Below are 25,754 nucleotides of genomic sequence, written 5' to 3' on the forward strand. Positions count from 1 at the left end.
GTGCCAAAGCATTTGTGCTGTGAAGGTTGGTTCTCCGCCATCTGCTGCTAATCCCCTCCATGATGTCACGTGAATGCCAGACGATTTACCCTATTATTATTCCACTGGACTACAACTCTCAGCATGAGTGGCCTGTGCAGACAAACTCATAAGTACAACTGAGCAGCCTCCATGTGGCCCGGCTCTCGTAACTTACATATCCCACAACTGTCTGCTCTACAACCGGCTGCCCCTCTGTGCTGCACAGACTTGTTTATGGCTTCTCCCCCTGAGGCAGCAGAAGGCGAAACAATGGGGGAGAGAAGGGTGTAGAAAGCAGGCAATCGTGATGAGCTACCATTTTATCTATGGAGCTATGGGGACGCAAGACGTGTAACTAAATCATAACTATATGTAAATAAACCGCAGCAAATACAAGACTGCGCCAGAGGGTGACCGCGCCGAGACTGCGGCCGATCTTATTTATGGCACTCACTGACATCTTCTCATCTCTGCAGCTCCAAGAATCCAGCACCTGCAATCTGTCCATGCCATGGAAGCCAGAGGTAAAAGATACATAGAAGGATGAGAGAGAGATAGATAGATAATAGATAGATGATAGATAGATAATATATAGATAGATGATAGATAATAGATAGATAATAGATAATAGATAGATAATAGATAATAGATAGATAATAGATAGATAATAGATAGATAATAGATGATAGATAGATAGAGAATAGATAGATGATAGATAATAGATAGATAATAGATAGATGATAGATAGATAATAGATAGATAATAGATAGATGATAGATAGATAATATATAGATAATATATAGATAATAGATAGATAATAGATAATAGATAGATGATAGATAGATGATAGATAGATAATAGATAGATGATAGATAATAGATAGATGATAGATAATAGATAGATAATAGATAGATAATAGATAGATGATAGATATATAATAGATAATAGATAGATAGATAGATAGAGAATAGATAGATGATAGATAATAGATAGATAGATAGAGAATAGATAGATGATAGATAATAGATAGATAATAGATAGATGATAGATAATAGATAGATAATAGATAGATGATAGATAATAGATAGATAGATAATAGATAGATAATAGATAATAGATAGATAATAGATATATAATAAATAACAGATAGATAATAGATAGATAGATAATAGATAGATAATAGATAGATAGATAATAGATAGATATAGATAATAGATAGATAATAGATAGATGATAGATAATAGATAATAGATAGATAATAGATAGATGATAGATAATAGATAGATAATAGATATATAATAAATAACAGATAGATAATAGATAGATAGATAATAGATAGATAGATAATAGATAGATAATAGATAGATGATAGATAGATGATAGATAATAGATAGATGATAGATGATAGATAGATGATAGATAGATAATAGATAACAGATAGGTGATACATGATAGATAATAGATAGATAATAGATAGATGATAGATAATAGATAGATAATAGATAGATAGATAATAGATAGATGATAGATAATAGATAGATAATAGATAGATGATAGATAGATGATAGATAATAGATAGATGACAGATAGATAATAGATAGATGATAGATAATAGATAGATAATAGATGATAGATAATAGATAGATGATAGATAATAGATAGATAATAGATAGATAATAGATAGATGATAGATGATACAGAATAGATAGATGATAGATAATAAATAGATAATAGATAGAAAATAGATAGATGATAGATGATAGAGAATAGATAGATGATAGATAATAAATAGATAATAGATAGATGGTAGATAATAGATAGATAATAGATGATAGAGAATAGATAGTTAATAGATAGATGATAGATAATAAATAGATAATAGATAGATGATAGATAATAGATAGATAATAGATAGATAATAGATAGATGATAGAGAATAGATAGATGATAGATAATAAATAGATAATAGATAGATGGTAGATAATAGATAGATAATAGATAGATGATAGACAATAGATAGATAATAGATGATAGAGAATAGATAGAGAATAGATAGATAATAGATAGATAAGAGATAATAAATAGATAATAGATGATAGATAGATAATAGATAGATGATAGATAGATAATAGATAGAGAATAGATAGAGAATAGATTGAGAATAGATAGATAATAGATAGATGATAGATAATAGATATATAATAAATAACAGATAGATAATAGATAGATGATAGATAGATAATAGATAGATGATAGATAATAGATAGATAATAGATATATAATAAGCAACAGATAGATAATAGATAGATAACAGATAATAGATAGATGATAGATAGATAATAGATAGATGATAGATAATAGATAGATAATAGATAGATAGATGATAGATAGATAATAGATAGATGATAGATAATAGATAGATAATAGATAGATGATAGATAGATAATAGATAGATGATAGATAACAGATAGATGATAGATAGATAGATAATAGATAGATGATAGATAATAGATTGATAATAGATAATAGATAGATAATAAATAGATAATAGATAGATGATAGATAATAGATAGATAATAGATATATAGTAAATAACAGATAGATAATAGATAGATAATAGATAGATGATAGATAATAGATAGATAATAGATAGATGATAGATAGATAGATAATAGATAGATGATAGATAATAGATAGATGATAGATAATAGATAGATGATAGATAGATAATAGATAGATAATAGATAGATAATAGATAGATGATAGATAGATAATAGATAGATAATAGATAGATAGATAATAGATAGATGGTAGATATAGATAAATAATAGATGATAGATAGATAATAGATAGATAATAGATAGATAATAGATAGATAAGAGATAATAGATAGATAATAGATAGATAATAGATAGATGATAGATAGATAATAGATAGATAATAGATAGATAAGAGATAATAGATAGAGAATATATAGATAATAGATAGATAATAGATAGATGATAGATAGATAATAGATAGATGAGAGATAATAGATAGATAATAGATATATAATAAATAACAGATAGATAATAGATAGATAATAAATAGATGATAGATAATAGATAGATAATAGATAGATGAGAGATAATAGATAGATAATAGATGATAGATAGATGATAGATAGATAATAGATAGATGATAGATAGATAATAGATAGATAATAGATGATAGATAGATGATAGATAAATAATAGATAGATGAGAGATAATAGATAGATAATAGATGATAGATAGATAATAGATAGATGATAGATAGATAATAGATAGATAATAGATAGATGATAGATAATAGATAGATAATAGATATATAATAAATAACAGATAGATAATAGATAGATAATAGATAGATGATAGATAATAGATGGATAATAGATAGATAATATATAGATAATAGATAGATGATAGATAATAGATAATAGATAGATAATAGATAGAGAATAGATAGATGATAGATAGATAATAGATAGATGATAGATAGAAAATAGATAGATAATAGATAGATAATAGATAGATGATAGATAATAGATAGATAGATAATAGATAGATGATAGATAATAGATAGATAATAGATAGATGATAGATGATAGAGAATAGATAGATGATAGATAATAAATAGATAATAGATAGATGGTAGATAATAGATAGATAATAGATAGATAATAGATAGATGATAGATGATAGAGAATAGATAGATGATAGATAATAAATAGATAATAGATAGATGGTAGATAATAGATAGATGATAGACAATAGATAGATAATAGATGATAGATAATAGATAGATGATAGATAATAGATAGAGAATAGATAGATGATAGAGAATAGATAGATAATAGATAGATAATAGATAGATAATAGATGATAGATAGATGATAGAGAATAGACAGATGATAGATAATAAATAGATAATAGATAGATGATAGATAATAGATAGATGATAGATAGATGATAGATAGATAATAGATAGATGATAGACAATAGATAGATAATAGATGATAGAGAATAGATAGAGAATAGATAGATAATAGATAGATAAGAGATAATAGATAGATGATAGATAGATAATAGATAGATAATAGGTAGATAATAGATAGATAATAGATAGATAATAGATATGCCAATCTGCCTTTATATTTCCCTTTATATTTCCTTTATATTTCCTTTATATTTCCCTTTATATTTCCCTTGATATTCCTTTATATTTCCCTTGATATTTCCTTTATATTTCCTTTATATTTCCCTTGATATTTCCTTGATATTTCCCTTGATATTTCCTTGATATTTCCCTTGATATTTCCTTGATATTTCCCTTGATATTTCCTTTATATTTCCTTTATATTTCCCTTGATATTTCCTTGATATTTCCTTGATATTTCCCTTGATATTTCCTTGATATTTCCCTTGATATTTCCTTGATATTTCCCTTGCTATTTCCTTGATATTTCCTTGATATTTCCCTTTATATTTCCTTTATATTTCCCTTGATATTTCCTTTATATTTCCTTTATATTTCCCTTGATATTTCCTTTATATTTCCCTTGATATTTCCTTTATATGTCCTTTATATTTTCCTTGATATTTCCTTTATATTTCCCTTTATATTTCCCTTTATATTTCCTTGATATTTCCTTTATATTTCCTTTATATTTCCCTTGATATTTCCTTTATATTTCCCTTTATATTTCCTTTATATTTCCCTTGATATTTCCCTTGATATTTCCTTTATATTTCCTTTATATTTCCCTTGATATTTCCTTGATATTTCCCTTGATATTTCCTTGTCTCCATCAGTTTGCCGGAAGGGTCAATCTCCACATATTTGAAGACTGGTGTGGCAGCAGCATCCAGCAACTCAGACGAAATCTTCACTTTCCACTTTTCCCTCATGTAAGTAAATGTAACTTGTAATTTAGTTTTTTTCCTCTTAATATCTTGCACTCATCATATCATATAGCCCTGTGTACTTACAATTGCTCATTTTGCCTTTCTACCCAGCTAATTCTTCTCTTTTCTCTGCTCTATGTAGAAACAGGAAGTCTCTTGTCCCTGCATGTATCATTCCCCTCTTCAGCTCCTGACTCAAATGTTCCGCTCCTCCCCCTGCCATAGACTTTTGCAGTGACTCATGAGTCATACAGGGAAAATTGACCTCCTGTTTCTACATAGAGCTTACAGGAAAAATATATATCTTTGTACCATGTTAGCCAGTTGATAGAAAAATATTTAGATTTGAGAGTCCTCAGTGGTTGATACCTTTTAATGGCTAACTGAAAAGATGGTAACAAATTACAAACTTTCTACTCAGGCCTCTTTATTAGGCACAAAATCTGAAGAGTCACATATTTATATATAACAGGACACAGGAATAATGCAAAAGATAAGGCAAGTGACGTGAAGCAGAACTATCAGTATGGGAGAGGGAGAAAGAGTTGTGGCAGTAAATATTGTAACACCGCAGGGAGACTCGGGCGTCAACTCAAAGACTTGTAGCTTCTAGACAGATTAGCAAGAGTTAAATCTCTGCTGGACAAGGTTGTTCATCTTTAATCACATGCTGTGAGAGAACCAGTCATATCTTCTCTCCTCCTATATATGCTGGCTTGGCTATTCAGGTAATGCCAGCTATAGTTTGTCTATTCTGGTCTAGAGAGGTGGACAAATCCAGGCTTACGGGTGGTTATTTCTAAGTTTGTTCAGAGCTGTGTTTGGTGATGCCTTTCCTTTCCCCTTGGTGTTTTTGTGTTTCTTCTTTGTCACACTGGCTTTACCCTTTACCCTTTTTGTTCCTTAATGTGAGAGTGCAGAGTGACTGTGCTTCTGCTTTTTCCTGTCTGTCTTGTTTGTGATTTTCCCATAACTTCTGAAACAGATTAGCATTATTTAGGAGCATAGTGAAGAATGAGACCCAGGCGTCCCCACCATCAGGGGTAATCCTAGGAACAGGGATAGCTTAGGGTCTGCTAGCCTGAGGAACAGTATAGGAGCCCATTTGCTATTCCACAGTCACACCGTGACATTACAGCTGGCCATACTTTCTCTACACTCCAGTATGGATCCGGTTACTGCTCTTATGAACCAAATGCAGGCTTTGTCTCTCCAGGTGGCTGAATTAAAAGGGGCAGTTCAGCAGCAGGCTCAGTCCGCCACACCGGATTAATCTGCTCTGGTCTCTGGATCTTTGTCACTCAAACTGCCTCTTCCGGAAAGATTTTCGAGGGAGCGCAGTCGCTTCGTTACTTTCAGAGAGGCATGTAAGTTATATTTTCGTTTTCGACCCCACTCCTCTGGACAAGAGGAACAGTGGGTTGGAATATTTTTTTCTCTCTTGAGTGGAGACCCGCAAGTATGGGGCTTTTCCTTGCCCTCTGATTCACCCGTTTTTTTGAGGGTGGAAGGATTTTTCTCGGCTCTCGGACTCCTGTATGTTGATCCAGATAGAACATCACTGGCCAAGTCTAAAATCCGCTCTCTGCAACAGAGCGACTGGGCAGCAGAGGATTACTGTGCTGAGTTCTGGCGCTTGTCCACAGATATACAGAGGAATGACCCTGCGCTGAAAAGCCAGATTTTCCAGGGTTTATCTGAGAGGGTGAAGGAGGTTTTGGTGATGTATGAGACCCCTCCATCTTTAGCGTGTCTTTGGTAATATGTATTGACAGACGATATCGGCAGAGGATCCATGACTCTGAAACATCCTGTGGAGGTACTTCTGTACCTTCATTACCTTCTGAGGGCCTACTTGAGCCCATGCAGCTAGGAGGGATGTTCCATGGGAGGAGAACCTCTATTCCACTCAAGAGGGGTGGAGTTTGTTTTTTTTGTGGTAAAAAGGGACACTCTATCAATACCTGTCCCTCGGTGCCCAGGGAGAGACAGCAGCCAGAAAACTCCTAGACCCAGGTTGTTTGGGGGATCCTAACCTGGGTCTACGTATATCCTCCACTATGGTGTCTCAATGTTTGATACTTACAAGGGTCAAGATTGGGGGCCAGGAAATTTCAATTTCTGTTTTTCTAGATAGTGGTTCAGAGGCAAACATGATTGATGAATAATTTGCCCATTATTCAGGGTTGGATTTGAAGGAGTTATCTAATCCTGTTCAGATATTTTCCATTGATTCGTCACCTCTGACTCAGAGGGGCATTTCTGAGTGGGTACAGGGGCTGGAACCCCGAATAGGAGTACGTCATTCTGAGGGGATATTGTGCTACGTCCTTGGGGGACTTACTGCACAAGTAGTGTTGGGGTTTCCTTGGTTGGCCTTACATAATCCCACTGTTGATTGGCAAACTCAGGAGATAATTAAATGGAGCATGTATTGTGAGGACCACTGATTAGTAACCTGTATTTCTGCGGTTACCACAAGCCTTCCTTGTCCTCTCTCTGATTTTAGTGATGTGTTTTGAGAGAAAGGTTGTCAGGAGTTGCCACCCCATAGGCCTTATGACTGTACCATAAGGTTTATTCCGGGAGCAAAATTGCCCAAGTTCAAACTCTATAATTTGTCTGGTCCTGAGAGATTAGCTCTCAAGGAGTATATAATTGAGAGTTTAGCTAAGGGTCTCATTAAGCCATCTTCTTCGCCAGTAGCAGCTGGGTTCTCCTTTGTCAAAAAGAAGGATCGTGGATTACGGCCATGCCTGGACTTCCAGGAGCTCAATCAAATAACAGTTTGGAATTTGTGTCTTCTTCCGCTCATTCCTGACCTTTTTAATCAGATTGCCGGAGCTAAATGGTTGTCTAAACTTGGCCTATAATCTGATCCAGGTCAGACAGGGGAATGAGTGATAAATGGCCTTTAGCACACCAGAGGGGCACTTCGAAAACCTCATGATGCACCTGCAGCATTCTAACATTTCGTTATTGATGTTTTTTTCTCATCTTTTAGGGAGGTTTGTAATTATTTACTTAGATGGCATTCTTATATACTCACATGATTACGAGTCTGATATGGAACATGTCAGGCAGGTACTGCGTATTCTCAGAAAGAATAGGTTGTATGCTAAAGTCGAGAAATGTGTATTCACCGTACAGGAACCTCCTTTTTTCAGTTATATGATTTCTGCTGCGGGTTTTCTAATGGATCCCACTAAATTACAGGCTATATTAAAATGGGACCGTCCTGGAAACCTTAAGTCACTACAATGTTTTTGGGGGTTTTGCGAATTATTACAGAAAATGTCTTAAAAACTCTTCTGCCATAGCAAGACTTCTTACTGACATGACTAAGAAAGGTACGAATTTCTCAAAATGGTCTGAGGATGCTTTGTATGCATTTAACCGTCTTAAAGAATGCTTTTCGTCAGCACCTGTATTGATACAGCCGGACGTGTCTCAGCCCTTTACAGTGGAGGTTGATGCGTCTTAGCTTGATGTAGGAGCTGTATTGTCTCAGGATCTGTTTCTTGGTAAGCTGCGTCCATGCGTTTTTTTCTCTAAGAAACTCTCGTCGGCTGAATGCAATTATGATATTGGTAGTAGGGAATTACTCGCCATCAAATTAGCGTTTGAGGAGTGTCAGCACTTTTTGGAGTGAACTTTCCACCCTGTTTTAGTGATTACGGTCCATAAGGCAACATTTTTGTATCCCTGATCACAGCATTATGAACATGAAGTTACTGGTATTAAAATCTAACTTCAAATTTCAGAGAGACAGAAAAATGTGGGAATACAAACTTATGACAACCTTTGACACACTCAGTGCAGGAATGAATGTGTAGCATGGATTTATGTCTTTCTACATCAACTAAAATAAATATCTTTGTACCGTGTTAACCAGTAGATAGAAAAATATTAAGATTTGAGAGTCCTCAGTGGTTGATACCTTTTAATGGCTAACTGAAAAGATAGTGTGAATAAAACTTTCACACTACTTATCTATGAACTGTTCCAATATTTACGGCCACAACTCTTTCTCCCTCTCCCATACTGATAGTTCTGCTTCACGTCACTTGTCTCATCTATTGCATTATTCCTGTGCCCTGTTGTGTATAAATATGTGACTCTTCAGATTTTGTGTTATACTGTGCCTGATGAAGAGACCTGAGTAGTCGTGAAAGCTTGAAACTTGTTACCATCTTTTCAGTTAGCCATTAAAAAGTATCAACCACTGAGGACTCTCAAATCAAAATATTTTTCTATATACAGTACAGACCAAAAGTTTGGACACACCTTCTCATTTAAAGATTTTTCTGCATTTTCATGACTTTGAAAATTGTACATTCACACTGAAGGCATCAAAACTATGAATTAACACATGTGGAATTATATACGAAACAAAAAAGTGTGAAACAACTGAAAATATGTCTTATATTCTAGGTTCTTCAAAGTAGCCACCTTTTGCTTTGATGACTGCTTTGCACACTCTTGGCATTCTCTTGATGAGCTTCAAGAGGTAGTCACCGGAAATGGTCTTCCAACAATCTTGAAGGAGTTCCCAGAGATGCTTAGCACTTGTTGGCCCTTTTGCCTTCACTCTGTGGTCCAGCTCACCCCAAACCATCTCGATTGGGTTCAGGTCTGGTGACTGTGGAGGCCAGATCATCTGGCATAGCACCCCATCACTCTCCTTCTTGGTCAAATAGCCCTTACACAGCCTGAAGGTGTGTTTGGGGTCATTGTCCTGTTGAAAAATAAATGATGGTCCAACTAAACGCAAACCGGATGGAATAGCATGCCGCTGCAAGATGCTGTGGCAGCCATGCTTGTTCAGTATGCCTTCAATTTTGAATAAATCCCCAACAGTGTCACCAGCAAAGCACCCCCACACCATCACACCTCCTCCTCCATGCTTCACGGTGGGAACCAGGCATGTAGAGTCCATCCGTTCACCTTTTCTGCATCGCACAAAGACATGGTGGTTGGAACCAAAGATATCAAATTTGGATTCATCAGACCAAAGCACAGATTTCCACTGGTCTAATGTCCATTCCTTGTGTTCTTTAGCCCAAACAAGTCTCTTCTGCTTGTTGCCTGTCCTTAGCAGTGGTTTCCTAGCAGCTATTTTACCATGAAGGCCTGCTGCACAAAGTCTCCTCTTAACAGTTGTTGTAGAGATGTGTCTGCTGCTAGAACTCTGTGTGGCATTGACCTGGTCTCTAATCTGAGCTGCTGTTAACCTGCGATTTCTGAGGCTGGTGACTCGGATAAACTTATCCTCAGAAGCAGAGGTGACTCTTGGTCTTCCTTTCCTGGGGCGGTCCTCATGTGAGCCAGTTTCTTTGTAGCGCTTGATGATTTTTACAACTGCACTTGGTGACACATTCAAAGTTTTCCCAATTTTTCAGACTGACATTTCTTAAAGTAATGATGGCCACTCGTTTTTCTTTACTTAGCTGCTTCTTTCTTGCCATAAAACAAATTCTAACAGTCTATTCATTAGGACTATCAGCTGTGTATCCACCAGACTTCTGTACAACACAACTGATGGTCCCAACCCCATTTATAAGGCAAGAAATCCCACTTATTAAACCTGACAGGGCACACCTGTGAAGTGAAAACCATTTCCGGTGACTACCTCTTGAAGCTCATCAAGAGAATGCCAAGAGTGTGCAAAGCAGTCATCAAAGCAAAAGGTGGCTACTGTGAAGAACCTAGAATATAAGACAGATTTTCAGTTGTTTCACACTTTTTTGTTAAGTATATAATTCCACATGTGGTAATTCATAGTTTTGATGCCTTCAGTGTGAATGTACAATTTTCAAAGTCATGGAAATACAGAAAAATCTTTAAATGAGAAGGTGTGTCCAAACTTTTGGTCTGTACTGTAGAGCTTAGAAGGATTCAGCTCGTTTGTTTTTAATCATGTGACGTCTTAGACCTAATGGAATAGAGAAGAATTAACTAGGTAAAAAGGCAAAATGAGCAATTGTAAGTCCACAGTGCTGCATAATATGATGACTGCAATATATTAAGAGGATAAAAACCTTACTGTGAGGAGGAGGAGGGCTTCTTTACGTTTTGCCGCAATTATTTAGTACCTATTTTTCTACTGGTTTCCCGACTTTTGCCGACATTATCTACTTGTACATCTTCTACCCGCGGTGAGGATTGCACTTCCAACCATCACAGCTCACCTCCTCCTCCTGTACAATGACTGATAACACCTCTATATACAGTAGATAGCACATGATCCACCATTCACAATAGGTGATGCCACAGCTCACCTCCTCCTCCTTCCTTCACCGTGACTTATGCACACTCTCATTAGCTGCTTCCATACAAAATCATGTCAGGGTCAGTCTGTTGCTGCTAATGTACATGTGAATTCTGTTAAACAACAGGTAGCATGAGTCTAGAATAGTCCCAGTGAAAGGTATATAAGGAGTTATGCGCCAGTGGTGCCTTTAGGATTTCACTTTCAGAAGTACAATAATGGTCAGAACCTTTGGCCTGAAATGAATCAGCCCTGCTTGTGCTTTTATAGGTCTTTTTCACTGTGTACAAGTTATGTTTAGTCATGATTGTGAATTTATAGATCTGTTTCAAGAAGTATAGGATAGAAGGAAGAAGTTGTTTTGTGAAACGCGTCAGAAATACATTTATGTTTTTTTTACGATATGAATGACTTTGTTAATAGAAACCTTGATTTGAAACACATTAACCAAGTTTGTGCTTTTAAAGATGAATTGCAATACAGTGAGCTATGAGAAAAAATCTGTGACGTGAAACGCATCAGCCACATTTCAGTTTGTAAAGATCTTTTTTTTAAGATCTAAGCATTATGGGTAAGAATGTTTGATATCAGGAAATATCAGTCACATTGGGGCTTTAAGGAATCCTTTTCAATACTTATGGGTAAGAATCCTTGGTATGAAACGCGTTAGCCATGTTTGTGCTGGTACGAATACATATATTTTTAAAAGTGAGTTATGCTATAAGTTTTTGCCTGAAATGTGCCAGTTAAGCCTTTATTATTTCTCATCAAGAAGTATAATGATGTGTAAGAATCTTGCTTGAAACGTGTCAACCATGCTTGTGCTTTTAGGGATTTTCTTCACTTTCTGTGAGTTATGGATTTATGTTAATCATGCTTGTAGATTTATAAATGGAAAATTTTCTTCTATGAAATGCGTCAGCCGTGCATTTACGCACCTATTTCCATAAGCTTGACTTGTCAATAGAAATCTTGATTCTAAACACATTAAGCATGAGCTATGAAAAGAAATCTTTGACGTCAGATACAGTTTGGGATTTTTTTTCCCATTTTTGTTTTCTTTTTAAGAAGCTTTGACTTGAAAAATGCTTTTGAAATTTTACTTTATGAAGTATAATGATGGTAAGAATCTTTGTCCTGAAATGCGTCAGTCGCGCTTGTGCCTTTAGAGATCTTTTTCACTTTGATTTATGAGTAAGAATCTTTTCATGTGAAAAGTGTCAGAAATTTTTGTATGCTAATGGATGTTTCAAAAACTATAAGCTACTTGGAAGAATTTCTTATATGAAACGCGTCAGCATAGAATTACGAGTCCTTTTCCTTAAGTACAACTTGTCATTTGGAGTCTTGCTTTGAGATACATCAGCCACGTTTGTGCTTTTAAGGATTCATCACAATACGATGAGCACAAGTCTTTGACGTGAAACGCGTCAGCCAGGTTTTAGGGGTTTGCTTGAGATTCCTTGAATATTTCCAATTTTTCTGTTTCACCAGATTCGCACAACAGTCAGTAAACTGGCAATAACTCCACAGTGGACCAACTACGGGCTCCGCATGTTTGGGTTCCTCCACCCGGCTACAGATGGTAAGTGCCCCACTGAGCGTCTCTTCTTATGTTATGTTGTTACCGCCCCCTTCCTGCAGGACAGGAAGTGTTATCTTAGGGGCACAGGCAATCTTCTTGGTCCCCATAGTGGGTTATAATGTATCATGTGGATATTTCCTCTGTTCTTTCCGCCAGATGATTTCCAGTTCGCGGTTTCTTCCGATGACAACTCCGAGTTCTGGCTCAGCGACGATCAGTCGGTGACAAAGCTGCAGCTCCTGTGCAGAGTAGGACCGGTAAAGTTGTCTAGACTGGATACCATTGTAACAAACCCTCAGCTGTGAGAGGTCTGCACATAACTATCTCTTAACGCTTTTTCCCTTTCGGTACTGCAGGCAGAGAAGCATTGGACTGCCCCCGGGGAGTATGGGAAATTTCAAGGTCAAATTTCGGCACCAGTCAGGTAAGACACAGAGGGAAATGTCTGTACCCCAAAGAGGCTTATCCTGTGGAGGTCTTCCCCCAATAATGGAAGGATAAATGCCTGGGATGGATTATCAGAATCTCCTTTTCCCATTCAGCTATTCCGGGGCTCTGTGCGGGTGGGGAGAAAACAAACCCCACCCCCGCCCAAGATCATCAGCAGTAACAGAGATAGTACTGCAGCAAATAGGAGGCAACACCGAGCCCCCCGCACCCAAGTGTTCATAGGGGCATTGGAACTAGTAGTTGGCCCCCTGCCAGGCTCCATGGCAATGTCACACCCTGCCCGTAGTCACATACGTGTGTCTCTACATATTGCAGGTTGTTGGCATCCAGGCGATATTACTTTGAGCTTCTACACAAACAGGATGACAAAGGGACCGACCATGTGGAGCTGGCGGTGAGTGGCAGTATGTAACTATATCTGTACAGCCGGTATAACCCGGGCATCTCCTGTGTATAATTATATATGTACAGCTGGTATAACCTGGGTATCGCCTATATGATATTATATATGTACAGCTGGTATAACCTGGGTATCTCTTGTATATAATTATATATGTATAGCTGGTATAACCTGGGTATCTCCTGTATATAACTATATATGTATAGCTGGTATAACCTGGGTATCGCCTATATGATATTATATATGTACAGCTGGTATAACTTGGGTATCTCTTGTATATAACTATATATGTATAGCTGGTATAACCTGGGTATCTCCTGTATATAACTATATATGTATAGCTGGTATAACCTGGGTATCGCCTATATGATATTATATATGTACAGCTGGTATAACCTGGGTATCTCCTGTATATAATTATATATGTACAGCTGGTATAACCTCGGTATCTCCTGTATATAACTATATATGTATAGCTGGTATAACCTGGGTATCGCCTATATGATATTATATATGTACAGCTGGTATAACCTTGGTATCTCCTGTATATAAGAATACATGTACAGTTGGTATAACCTGGGTATCTCTTGTATATAACTATATAGATACAGCTGGTATAACCTGGGTATCTTCTGTATATAATTATATATGTACAGTTGGTATAACCTGGGCATCTCCTGTATATAATTATATATGTACAGCTGGTATAACTTGGGTATCCTCTGTGTAGTTATGTATGTAGGAATAATTGCAGCCAGGATCCATGTTCTCACACTGTTTTTCTTCCCACCACGCAGTGGCGGCCATCTTCAGCCGGCTCTCAGTTCTCGCTCATAGACTCGCAGTTCCTGTCTCTTTTCTCCGGTAACCTCCTTTTAGTATATACCTGATATTAGTGATCATTTAGTAAATGTCTTCAGATTGTTCATTGTCTTACACCACACCCAGTTTAGCATCAATTGTCTAAGACCACACCCACTTCAGCCTCTATAGACCACACCCACTTTAACCTACATTTCCCCTTACCACACCCACTTCAGCCTCCATTGTCTTAGACCACACCCACTTCAGACTCCATAGTCTTAGACCACACCCACTTTAGCCTCCAATTGTCTTAGACCACACCTGTTTTATAAATGCCCCGCCCATTGATCATTATGCTGTCGCTGTGTCATCGTTATTTTTCCTTGCTAACTATAGATGACATAAACCTGCCGCTGGGAAACACGTCACTAATACCTGTAAGTAAAGCTAGTTATTACCAGGAGCAGCTCAAGCAGCACCCGGCAGACATGCTGAAAGAAGATCCCAGAGACAACGTCTATAAAGGTGACACCCGTTGTATCCGGTATTTGCTTGTAACACAATAAAAACGTCTTCCAGTTTACCGTAAATAAAGCTTTCTTATTGAAAGGCCCTTGTTGATCCAAACTGTATGACTTTACTTGTTGCCCCTAGCAACCAGAGCTTCGCTTTTATCAGACCAACCAATCAGAGCTCAGCTTTCATTTTACACTAGCTACCAATCAGAGATCAGCTTTCATTTTACACTAGCAGCCAATCAGAGCTCAGCTTTTATTTTACCCTAGCAACAAATCAGAGTTCAGCTTTGATTTCTTAAACTGCTCTGACAAAATGAAAGCTGCCCTCTGATTGGTCGCTATGGGCAACCAAGACAGTTTTATAAATGAGGCCTAGAAATGCTAGGATCTCTGTCTGCTGTGACTAAATAAGAAGTTTCTTAATTATATCCAGTGCCTGAACCCCACCCCCGTACCTGATAGTTCTCACAGGAGAATGTTTGTTACACTTGTATCCAATAATCCTGACATATCCTCTTTATCGTTTTCAGTCCATCTTCTGCTTATGAACCGGGTGCACAGCGTCCTTCCCAGCTGCCCATATAAACCCAGTTACCTGGTGGAGGGATACCCGCTGCAGCGATACCAGGGGCTGCAGTTTGTAAGTGTGGAGGATGGCAGGAAACGCAAACAAGGCTGGTGTACTGTCTATTGCTCCCTGTTATCAGCCGTTTTAGGCTGCCTCTAAGAGAAGCGAATGCAGTCATCTGCTCCCTGTTATCAGCCGTTTTAGGCTGTCTAAAGGACAGGAGAGTACATACAGTAGTGTTCAAAATACCAGCAGTCCAATATGACTGACCAGAGTAATCAGTGTTTTGGTATAAATTCTATCACCACATGTCACACAATTTCCCAGTTGGTGCAGTAGATTCTGAGAAAACCCCCAGACTCCGCATTCATGATCTGCAAGTTTCTGAGTCTGTGTATGTGAATAATTAATTGTACGGGGTGTGTTCAATATAATAGCAGTGTGGAGGTCAATCAGTGAGGTCAATCATTCTGTGAAGAAACAGGTGTGAATCAGGTGGCCCTTATATAAGGGTGAAGCTACATTTCTCCTTGAAAGCCTGAGAAATATGGATCGTTCGAGAAATTTTTTCAGAAGAACAGCGTACTTTGGTTAAAAAGTTGATTGGAGAGGGTAAAAATTATAAATAAGTGCAGAGAATGATCAGCTGTTCAGCTAAAATGATCTCCACTGCTTTAAAATGGAAGAAAGACATGGAAGAAAACGGAAGACTACTATTCGAATGGATGGAAGAATAGCCAGAATGGCAAAGGCTCAGCCAATGATTGACTCCAGGATGATCACAGGCAGTCTCCAGTTACCTGTGAGGACTGTGACAGAAGACGCCTGTGTGAAGCTAATCTCTTAGCAAGAAGTCCCGGCAAAGTCCCACTGTAAAAAAAAGACATGTACTGAAGCAGATACAATTGGCCAAAGAACACATCAACTGGCCTAAAGAGAAATGGAAAAACATTTTGTGGACTGATGAAAGTAAAATTGTTCTTTTTGGGTCAAAGGGCCACAGACAGTTTATCAGACGACCCCCAAACTCTGCATTCAGCCACAGTACACCCTGCAGACAGTGAAGCATGGTGGTGAAGCATCATGATATGGGCATGTTTCTCTTACTATGGTGCCAGACCTATTTACCGCATACCAGGGATCATGGACCAGTTTGCAGATATTAAAATACTTGAAGAGGTCATGTTGCCTTAGGCTGAAGAGGATATGCCCCTGAAATGGGTGTTTCAACAAGAGAACAACCCTAAACACACCAGTAAACGAGCAAAATCTTGGTTCCAGTCCAACAAAATTAAGGTTATTGAGTGGCCAGCCCAATCCATTAGAAAACTTGTGGGGTGACATCAAAAATGCAGTTTCAGAGGCAAAGACAACAAATGCCAAAAAATTGTGGGATGTAGTCAAAGCTTCCTGGGCTGGAATAATGGCTGACAGGGGCCAGAAGTTGGATGACTCTATGCAACATAGATGTGAAGCAGTTCTAAAAAACTGTGGGTAACAACTACATATTAGGTTAGTGATTCACAAGAATGCTAAATCCTCAAAAAGAGACATATTGTGAGTTTGTAAAGACAAACGCAGACACTACTATTTTTTAGAACAGCCCAATGTTAATTTTTTGTTATTTTCTGTAAAGTATTTAAAAATCATATACATTTCTCTTCATGTTTTGAATTATAAAACCGTCTGCAATGTTCCCAATGCTGGAAATAAAAACTAGTAGAAAGATTTTGTGCTTAACTCATGTTTTTGAACACACTGCTATTATTTTGAACACTACTGTATTTAGCTCTCTGTGTAGAGACGATCAAATTTAGTCATAAACGAATAGGTTTAGTTATAAATTTCCCCAAAAATATTGTATTCTAGCATATCTGAAATTTTTAGTAATTCAGTTTGCACAATTCCAGCAAAATGTTGGACAATCGGATTCTTCTGATTGCTCGAGGCCTTGTAAGTGCCGATATAACCGGAGTGAGTGAGCGGGGGATCGGTCGGGGAGCTGCGCCGGCAGTAGATCGAGTGAGCAGAAACTATTTTTTTTTTCTTTTAGCTCCGATCTGTCTTTTTGGAGCACTTTTGATTTATACCAAATTTAACCTGCTGTCGGCCGAATCGAGTAGGTCTGCCCTGATATGAATTGTGGGAGATTCACTTATCTCAGCCATTTCGGGCTGTTTTTTTAGGACTCCCGTGGAGGCAGCCGTGACATGGATATTTATGAGGGGAGCAGTGTTGTATATCATAGATGTGTATATGGCGTCCATTAGCGCCTACTTATGACGTATTCTGCCTCCCCCAGGTTCGCCTCACATACGTGTATCCTAATGATTACACACGGCTCAGTCACATGGAGAAGGACAATGAGTGCATGTACCAGGAGAACCTGCCATACAGACACAGGTACCTGGAACCTCGCCACCAGTTCAGAAAAGCAGGCACACTCGATGAGGGATTGGGCATGTGGGTACTGCCATGTGGCCTGGGCAGTGGCATAGCATGGGGTAGGTCACAGGGGCACCAAATTAAAGGGTGTTAGGCCTAGGGTAAAAAAAATAGTTGCATAAAAAAACACAAATTATAAAAATATATTATTTTTTCTTTTTAAACTTTTATGTCGGATTTCACCAAAAATCAGAAAAAGACTAAAGAGACAAAGGGCAAACTCTAATGACATGAGTAATTTTTTAAAATGCAATACAAGTGCAGGGAGGAAAAGGGGTTCAGTACTGGACTGGTGGAAAAAGGGACTCAGGGAGTGCAAACGGTCCAAGGTTAGGGGGTACAAAATACCAGCTGGTAACCCATGCTATGCTATTGGGTCTGAGACATACAATACCAATGGCCCATAGCTTTGTTGCTTTGTCCCACCGTCCACCTAGACTGGCATTAGAAGGGGCACTGGCACCTAAAGCAGCGATATCAATGTTTTTTTGCATTGACTCTTATCTTTTATCCCACAGGCTGAAATATAATAAATACATGAAGATGGACCGATCGCACTTTGAACCTGCTGAGCACCTGGGTAATACTCTGTGCTGCTTTTATAGTTTGTAGGTCGCGGTATATCAGCAATCAGAGCTTACATACTTTTTTAGGGTGTCTTTAACTGCATGAGTTGCTTCTTTTTGGGGCCAGTAATAAAGTGAAAGAAAATACAGCTCAGTTTAAAGAATTAACATGACTGGTCATCCAGGGAAATGGAGGTCCCCAAAATTTACTCTTGTTCTAAACCCAGCAACCCCTTTAAATTTCTCTCATTGGTCGCAGTGAAGAGTAACCCCACATTTGCCACCACCTCTCTGGGCCATTGTTTTGATCACGGGGCGGTCACTGATCATTGTATCTTGATATGTTATGTTAATTTTGGGGATTTTTTTCTACCTTATAAATGTACTTTTCTGTTCAAATAACAGGTTGGCCTGAGGACTACGATCCCTCTGATTTCCAGTATGAGAATAATGAAGATGAGTTCATTGATAGGGAAGAACAGGAAGAACCGAGAGAAGATGATGTGATAAGGCAGAGGAAACTTTTTTTTGTGGCAGACGAAGACATACAGCCAAATCCCGTGAGACCTAATCACCGAAGACGAGGACGACCCCATGAGAACATTAGAAATATGGAAAATCTCAAAAATCCAGATCCAAAGCAATCCAACGATCACCTAAACCAACCCCCCAAAGTAGAGCTAGACAACTGGAATACACCTGTCCCTGGTGATTCTAGACCTCAAAAGAGGAAGCGTACACACCTCCAAAATGCAGGCAAAGAGATCCAAGCCCAAGATCCTGCTGAGGTAGAGAGAAATGTGTCAAGGATCTCAAGGAAGAAGGAAGCACAAAAGCAAGATCTTAAAAGAAAAAACAAAAAGGTGCAGCATAATGGTAGACCGACAAACCCTCCCCAAGGGGTGGCCCAACATAATATGAATCAAAAGAACGTGCCAGATCGAGAAGTAAATTGGATCAAGATGGAGGAGTCACCACCTGCAGCAAAGTTAAAACGTAGGTCCAAAGTCAGGCAAGGTGTTGATCTTGAAAGAAGGAGGATACAATACGAAATACAACAACCCAATTGGGTTGAGGAAAGCAGAATCAAGTTGAAGATAGATCAAATTGTAAAACCAGAAAATGACAAGATTCAGGATTCTCAAATTAATCATAGAAAATTCAGGAACTTAGGAGAAGAGGACAGAAGGGATGAACGCAATGTTGCGGGTGACAATTCGATGCAAAAAAGAAATACTAGGATGGAACAGAATCCTGGATTTAATCAGTTTATTATTTATCTTGATGACAATGGCACTTATACTCCAAGAAGGCCACAACTTGGTAAGGACATAGGGCAGAAGCCTCAAAACTTTGCATGGACCACACTAGGTCTTCAGAGAACTGAGGAGAAGAATGGAGGCCAGGAAGATCATAGTGAAGGAAAAGATCAAGGTCAGAAGATGGGGTTAAAAGAAGATGTGGAGAAAAGCGAAGACCTGGAATCAGTTCAGCTTGAAAGACAGAAAATGGAACAAAGAGAAGTAAATCCACCAATCACTGACTCTTATCATGGTGGGAATCAAAGGCTTGAACATGTAGAAAGGAACTATGTGACACCAGCTGAAAACAAAGATATAAATGGAATTGGTGTGAGGAACCATGATGGAGAACTCAACCAAGGAGAAGCTCAACGTCAACACAAAATGATGGACGAGATGCAAGACGCTGCTATGGGAGAAAAACAAATACTAAAACATGCCAACTCTGATAAGTATCCCAGAGAAGATCCAGACAATGAGGTTGGAGATGATCTGCTGGAGGAGGATCCTGAGGAAGAATATGATGAAGATGAGGATCTTGAATATCCTTTTATTTTTGAGGAACCTGTGTTCTGGAATCGGACTTTCCATGTGAGTCAGACCGATTTCCAGATTCTGAGGTCAGATTACATTGATCTACAGTGTAATACGTCTGGGAATCTCCAGCTGAAAGAAAATGAAGCTCTGCTCATAGTTGGATCTTTTATGAAGAGGCTCAACCAGTGGCATAGAGGGTGAGAATGTGGGGCAAGTCACAAAAGGTCATCCTGAAGTAGACAAGGGAATTTGGGCAATAAATAGATAAAATGTGCCATAGAAAATTACGATGTAGGAAAGGAGGTCAACAGGTTCTCAGACAACATAGAGAATATTAGCCATCAGAGCAATCTGGAAAACTAGACCAAGGATGTCAAGGCCTTAACCAGTATGTATACAGTATGTAGACCATGAAAACCCACCCAGAAACAAGAATATAGCCATGAGAACTACTCTACATATCTAGATCAAGAGACCAAAATCGTAATATTACATATCTAGGACAAGGCCATGAGAATCCATGTATATATCTAGAACATGATAAATGGACCAAGAGGCGCAATCTATACATCTAGAACATGAAACCAAGACCGTAAGATTACGTATCTAGAAAAAGACCATGGGAATCAAACTATATATCTAGAACATGAGAACTAAGATCATGAGATGCGATTCATATATCTAGCACATGAGAACAAAAACTATGGTCATGTAAACTAATTTATACTTATCTTTTACATAATAACCATGACCATGAGAAAATCTAGAACATAAGATGAGAACCAAACCAAATATCTAGATCACGAGAACAAACTGTAATTCTAGAAAATTAAAATTAAGTCCATGAGAACATAAACAAAGGCTATGACCATGTGAATTAATTATATACTATTTATCTAGAACATAAGAACCATGGGAATCAATATACAATATTTATCTAGAACATGACATAAGAACCAAGACTTTGAGAGGCAGTCCATCAATCTAGACCATGGGAACTAATCTACAGTGGGGAAAAAAGTATTTGACACACTGACGATTTTTTCTAGTTTTCCCACCTACAAAGAATGAAGAGGTCTGTAATTTTTATCGTAGGTACACTTCAACTGTGAGAGACAGAATCTTAAAAAAAATCCAGAAAAGCACATTGTATGATTTTTACATAATTAATTAGCATTTTATTGCATGAAATAAGTGTTAGAATCTATGTTGTTTTACTATCGGCCATCTTGTTGTGGTTTGCTGGCTTCTAGTTTTTTCCTCTGGTGCTGTGTGTCTTGGTCACATGATCTCGTCACTCTTTATTACTCAGCACCTGTCTCTCATTCCCCGCTGGACATCAGTGTTGTTACGCTTGTACTCTGGCTAAGTTGCCTTGTTAAGTTCTTTTGTGCTTTGGACAATTGATATCCTGTGACTTCTTGTTCCACCAGTTTTGTTCCCTTTAATCTTCGTTTCTGCAACTAACTTTTCTGTTAGGAGGTCTCCTGTTTTTGCTCCCAGTTCTTAGATCTTTTAGGAACCCCTTTCCCCTTTCTTCAGGTCTTCGTTTGAGTTCAGTGCAGGAGTTTTGGTGGGGCTATTTTCAAGGAATAGGGCACCCACCCCAGCGTAGGGTTAAGCTGAGTCTCAGTGCAGGGGCAGCTTTTCCCTCCTATTCCTTAGTTCTAAGTTGCAGAATATAACAGTATGTCCAGCCCCGTTTATAAAAAAAAAAAAAAAAAAAAAAAAGGGGTGTTGACTCTGGAGGTTGCCGGTCTTCGGCAGTATGTGAGTAAATACCCTGCAGAACGCTATGAAGAACCTAAGGTCGGATTACCTGAGTGTTTCTCGGGGAAATGACAGGATTTTTTTTCATTTAAAAATGCTTGTTTGCTGTATTTTCGGCTCAGACCTAGATCTTCTGGGAGTGAACTACAGCGTGTAGGGATTATTATGTCTCTATTGCGTAAAGAACCTCAAATCTGGGCGTTTTCCTAGTCTCCTGATGATCATTGTTTGAGGTCTGTGGAGGCATTTTTTGATGCCATGGGTTTGCTGTATGATGATCCTGATCGGGTTGCATCAGCTGAGGCAGGGCTCAGACGTCTCAAACAGGGTTCTCTTGATGCTGAGAGTTATTGCACCCTGTTCAGACGATGGTCTGCAGAGGTCAGGTGGAATGACCCTGCACTCAAGTTTCAGTTTCTGGCAGGCTTGAGTGAAAGGGTTAAAGATTTGCTCATTGCATTCCCTGCACCTGATACTCTGCCAGTTGCCATGCAGTTAGCTATCCATGTGGATAGAAGGTTGAGGGCCAGACAGAATGAGGAGAAGTTTCCTGCATTGCTGGATTCTGTTTATCACGATATTCCTGCCGACACTGGGGAACCTATGCAGGTGGGGGCAATGTCATCCCGTTCCAAGGAGAGGGACAGGAGGTTCTCTGAGGGACTTTGCTTGTATTGCGGTAAGGCTGATCATTTTTTAAAGCAATGCGAGGTTCCCTTAAGGAAAGAAAAAAAAAATGGTCAGTAGAAATAACACTCCCGTTCGCATTGCGTTTTTACGTTCTGCTGGGGTGTTTTTTCCTGGTAATACCACCTGTCAGGGTCATTCGATTGAGTTTCAGGTTATGGTGGATTGTGGTTCTGCACTTAATTTGATTGATCAACCATTTCTTGAAAAGTATAAGTTTGATTCTGAACCTTTTTCGTCTCCTTTTCCTGTGGTGGCGATTGATAATACTCCCCTGGAGCATGGGAGCATTCTTCGAAAGGTCACTAGGTTTCCGCTTACTATGAATTTGGAACATCAGGAGCAGATTGACTTATTTGTACTTGCTAAATTGCCTTCCCCGGTCGTCCTGGGGTTGCCCTAGTTAAAAGTGCATAATCCTTTGCTGGACTGGTCGTCTGGTTCCATAAGATCCTGGGGTCAGGGGTGTTATGGTAAGTGTTGTAATGTTCACATTGCGGCTGTTGTGAAGGGGGGAGTTACCTGAACCCATTCAGGATTTTTGGAGGGTTTTTTCGGAGGTGAAGTCGAAAGCTTTACCACCTCATAGAGATTACGATTGCGCTATTAACTTCGTCCCTGATGCTAAGCTCCCTAAGAGCCGGTTGTTTAATCTGACAATTCCCAAGAGGGAGGCTTTGAAGGAGTACCTTCAGACTAGTTTAGCTGCAGGTCACATAAGACCCTCTGTCAACTGTGGCGGTTGGGTTCTTTTTTGTCAAAAAGAAGGATGGGGGTCTTAGGCCATGTCTGGATTTTCGGGAGATTAATAAGATCACTGTGCGCAATCCTTACCCGTTACCACTTATTCCGGATTTGTTTAACCAATTGACCGGAGCTAAATGCTTTTCTAAGATTGACCTTCGTGGGGCATATAATTTGCTGCGGGTGAAGGACAGAGATGAATGGAAGACAGCTTTTAACACCCCGGAAGGTCATTTTGAGTGTTTGGTGATGCCTTTTGGGCTTACTAACGCCCCTGCATTTTTTCAAAATTTCATCAATGACATTCTGAGACCCTTGATCGGTAGGAGTGTTATTGTTTATCTTGATGACATTTTGATTTATTCATCGGATCTTGAGTCTCATTGTCAGAGAGTCCGCGAAGTTCTTCAGCTACTGAGAGATAACACACTCTTTGCTAAATTGGAGAAATGTCAGTTTTCTGTCCAGAAAATTAGTTTTTTGGGTTACTTTGTCTCTTGTGATGGTTTTTAGATGGACCCGGTTTGAGATGGACTCCAGGCTGTGCTGGAGTGGCCGAGGCCTGAGTGTTATGATCTGCAACACGTACTAAGGAAAGATAGGGGAAAGCTGTCCCTACAGTAAGACTCAGCTGAATCCCTATGATGTAGTGGGCTGTCTGTTCCTAGCGAACAGACCTGCCTTAGTCCTCGGCTAGTCTGAACGAAGACCTATAGAATTAAGGGAGGGGTCCCTAAAAGAACTAAGGACTGGGACAAAAATGGGACACCTCCTAAACAGAGAAGTTGTTGCAGAACACAAAAAGACAAACTGACAAAAATGTACTAGAGGTCCCAGAGGACCAAGCGAACTTGACAGAGAAAGGCACCGAAGCACCAGGCTAGAGAAACAGTCAAACACTGAAGTCCAGCACAGCCACAAGGGCGGAGCTGGAATATAAAGGCAGATGGTCACGTGACCGCAAAACACAAGATGGAAAAAACAAACAGGAGGGTTCTAACACTGAGGGTTTGAAGTCCGTACAGAGGTTTTTGGGGTTTGCCAATTATTACAGGAAATTCATAAAGCATTTCTCTGTCATCGCTAAACCCATTACTGATCTCACCAAGAAGGGTGCTAATACAGTCCAATAGTCCACTGAGGCTATTGAAGCTTTTGAGTATCTCAAGAAGAGGTTCAGCTCTGCTCCTGTTCTTATCCAGACGGATGAGACCAAGCCATTTTTGGTTGAGGTGGATGCCTCATCTATAGGCGTAGGGGCAGTTCTGTCCCAGGAGGGTGAGGATGGGGTGCATCCCTTTGTTTTTCTTTTCAAAAAATTTTTCTGAGACAGAGCTCAACTATGATGTTGGGAATCGTGAGTTGTTGGCTATTAAACTCGCGTTCAAGCACTGGTGACATTTTTTGGAAGGGGCTCAGGTTTTCACTGATCATAAGAATTTGATTCATCTCGACGCAGCCAAACGTTTGAATGCCCGTCAGGCTAGGTGGGCACTGTTTTTTGCCCGGTTCAATTTTTCTGTAACCTTTGTCCCGGGGACAAAGAATGTTAAGGCTGATGCTTTGTCTCGTAGTTTCTCTCCAGCGGTGAATGCTGAGAGGGAGGAGTGTATTTTGCAGAGAGGGGTGGTGGTGGCCTCATTGGATTCTGAGATGGAGAATAGCATCCTAGGAGCTCAGAGTGCGGCACCAACTAACACTCTTGTGTGGTAAATTGTTTGTGCCTAGAGCCTTGAAGAGAGCGTTGTTTGTTGAATGTCATGAGTCTCGGTTGGCGGGTCACCCAGGGATTTCGGAAACTAGGAAGTCTATCGGTCGGAGTTTCTGGTGGCCAGGGTGGCAAAGTGAAGTCATCAAGGTGGTGCGTCAGTGTTCTGTGTGCGCTAGGTCGAAGGCCTCTCACGCTCCGGCTGCGGGGTTTGCTGTGCCCCTTGGAAGTTCCTAGTTCGCCATGGACGCACCTTGCCATGGATTTTATCACCGATCTGCCTGTATCGGAGGGTTTTTCTGTCATCTGGGTTGTTGTGGAACGGTTTAGTAAAATGTGTCATCTGGTTCCGTTCAACAAGTTACCTTGCGCCAAGACTCTTGCTAAGGCTTTTGTGAAGGAGATTGTCAGGCTCCATGGTGTTCCCACGGACATTGTTTCCGATAGAGGACCA

At 38.9% G+C, this 25,754-nt stretch overlaps 1 protein-coding gene across 1 annotated transcript in view; it reads left to right on the forward strand.

Moving 5' to 3' along the window:
- B4GALNT3 (beta-1,4-N-acetyl-galactosaminyltransferase 3) overlaps positions 1-25,754 on the forward strand; it is a 78,390-nt gene that overhangs the window by 40,736 nt on the left and 11,900 nt on the right. The window contains exons 4-15 of the mRNA XM_073650319.1: positions 498-545; positions 4,854-4,949; positions 12,712-12,802; positions 12,959-13,059; positions 13,159-13,226; positions 13,568-13,646; positions 14,450-14,516; positions 14,853-14,981; positions 15,505-15,614; positions 17,845-17,945; positions 18,506-18,567; positions 18,959-20,588. Coding sequence (XP_073506420.1) covers positions 498-545; positions 4,854-4,949; positions 12,712-12,802; positions 12,959-13,059; positions 13,159-13,226; positions 13,568-13,646; positions 14,450-14,516; positions 14,853-14,981; positions 15,505-15,614; positions 17,845-17,945; positions 18,506-18,567; positions 18,959-20,588 — 2,582 coding nt within the window. The remainder of the gene's footprint in view (positions 1-497; positions 546-4,853; positions 4,950-12,711; positions 12,803-12,958; positions 13,060-13,158; positions 13,227-13,567; positions 13,647-14,449; positions 14,517-14,852; positions 14,982-15,504; positions 15,615-17,844; positions 17,946-18,505; positions 18,568-18,958; positions 20,589-25,754) is intronic.

Source organism: Phyllobates terribilis, unplaced genomic scaffold (assembly GCF_046119375.1).
Source record: "Phyllobates terribilis strain yellow unplaced genomic scaffold, ASM4611937v1 Scaffold_10__3_contigs__length_209671492, whole genome shotgun sequence".
In the NCBI taxonomy this organism is placed as follows: Eukaryota; Metazoa; Chordata; class Amphibia; order Anura; family Dendrobatidae; genus Phyllobates; species Phyllobates terribilis.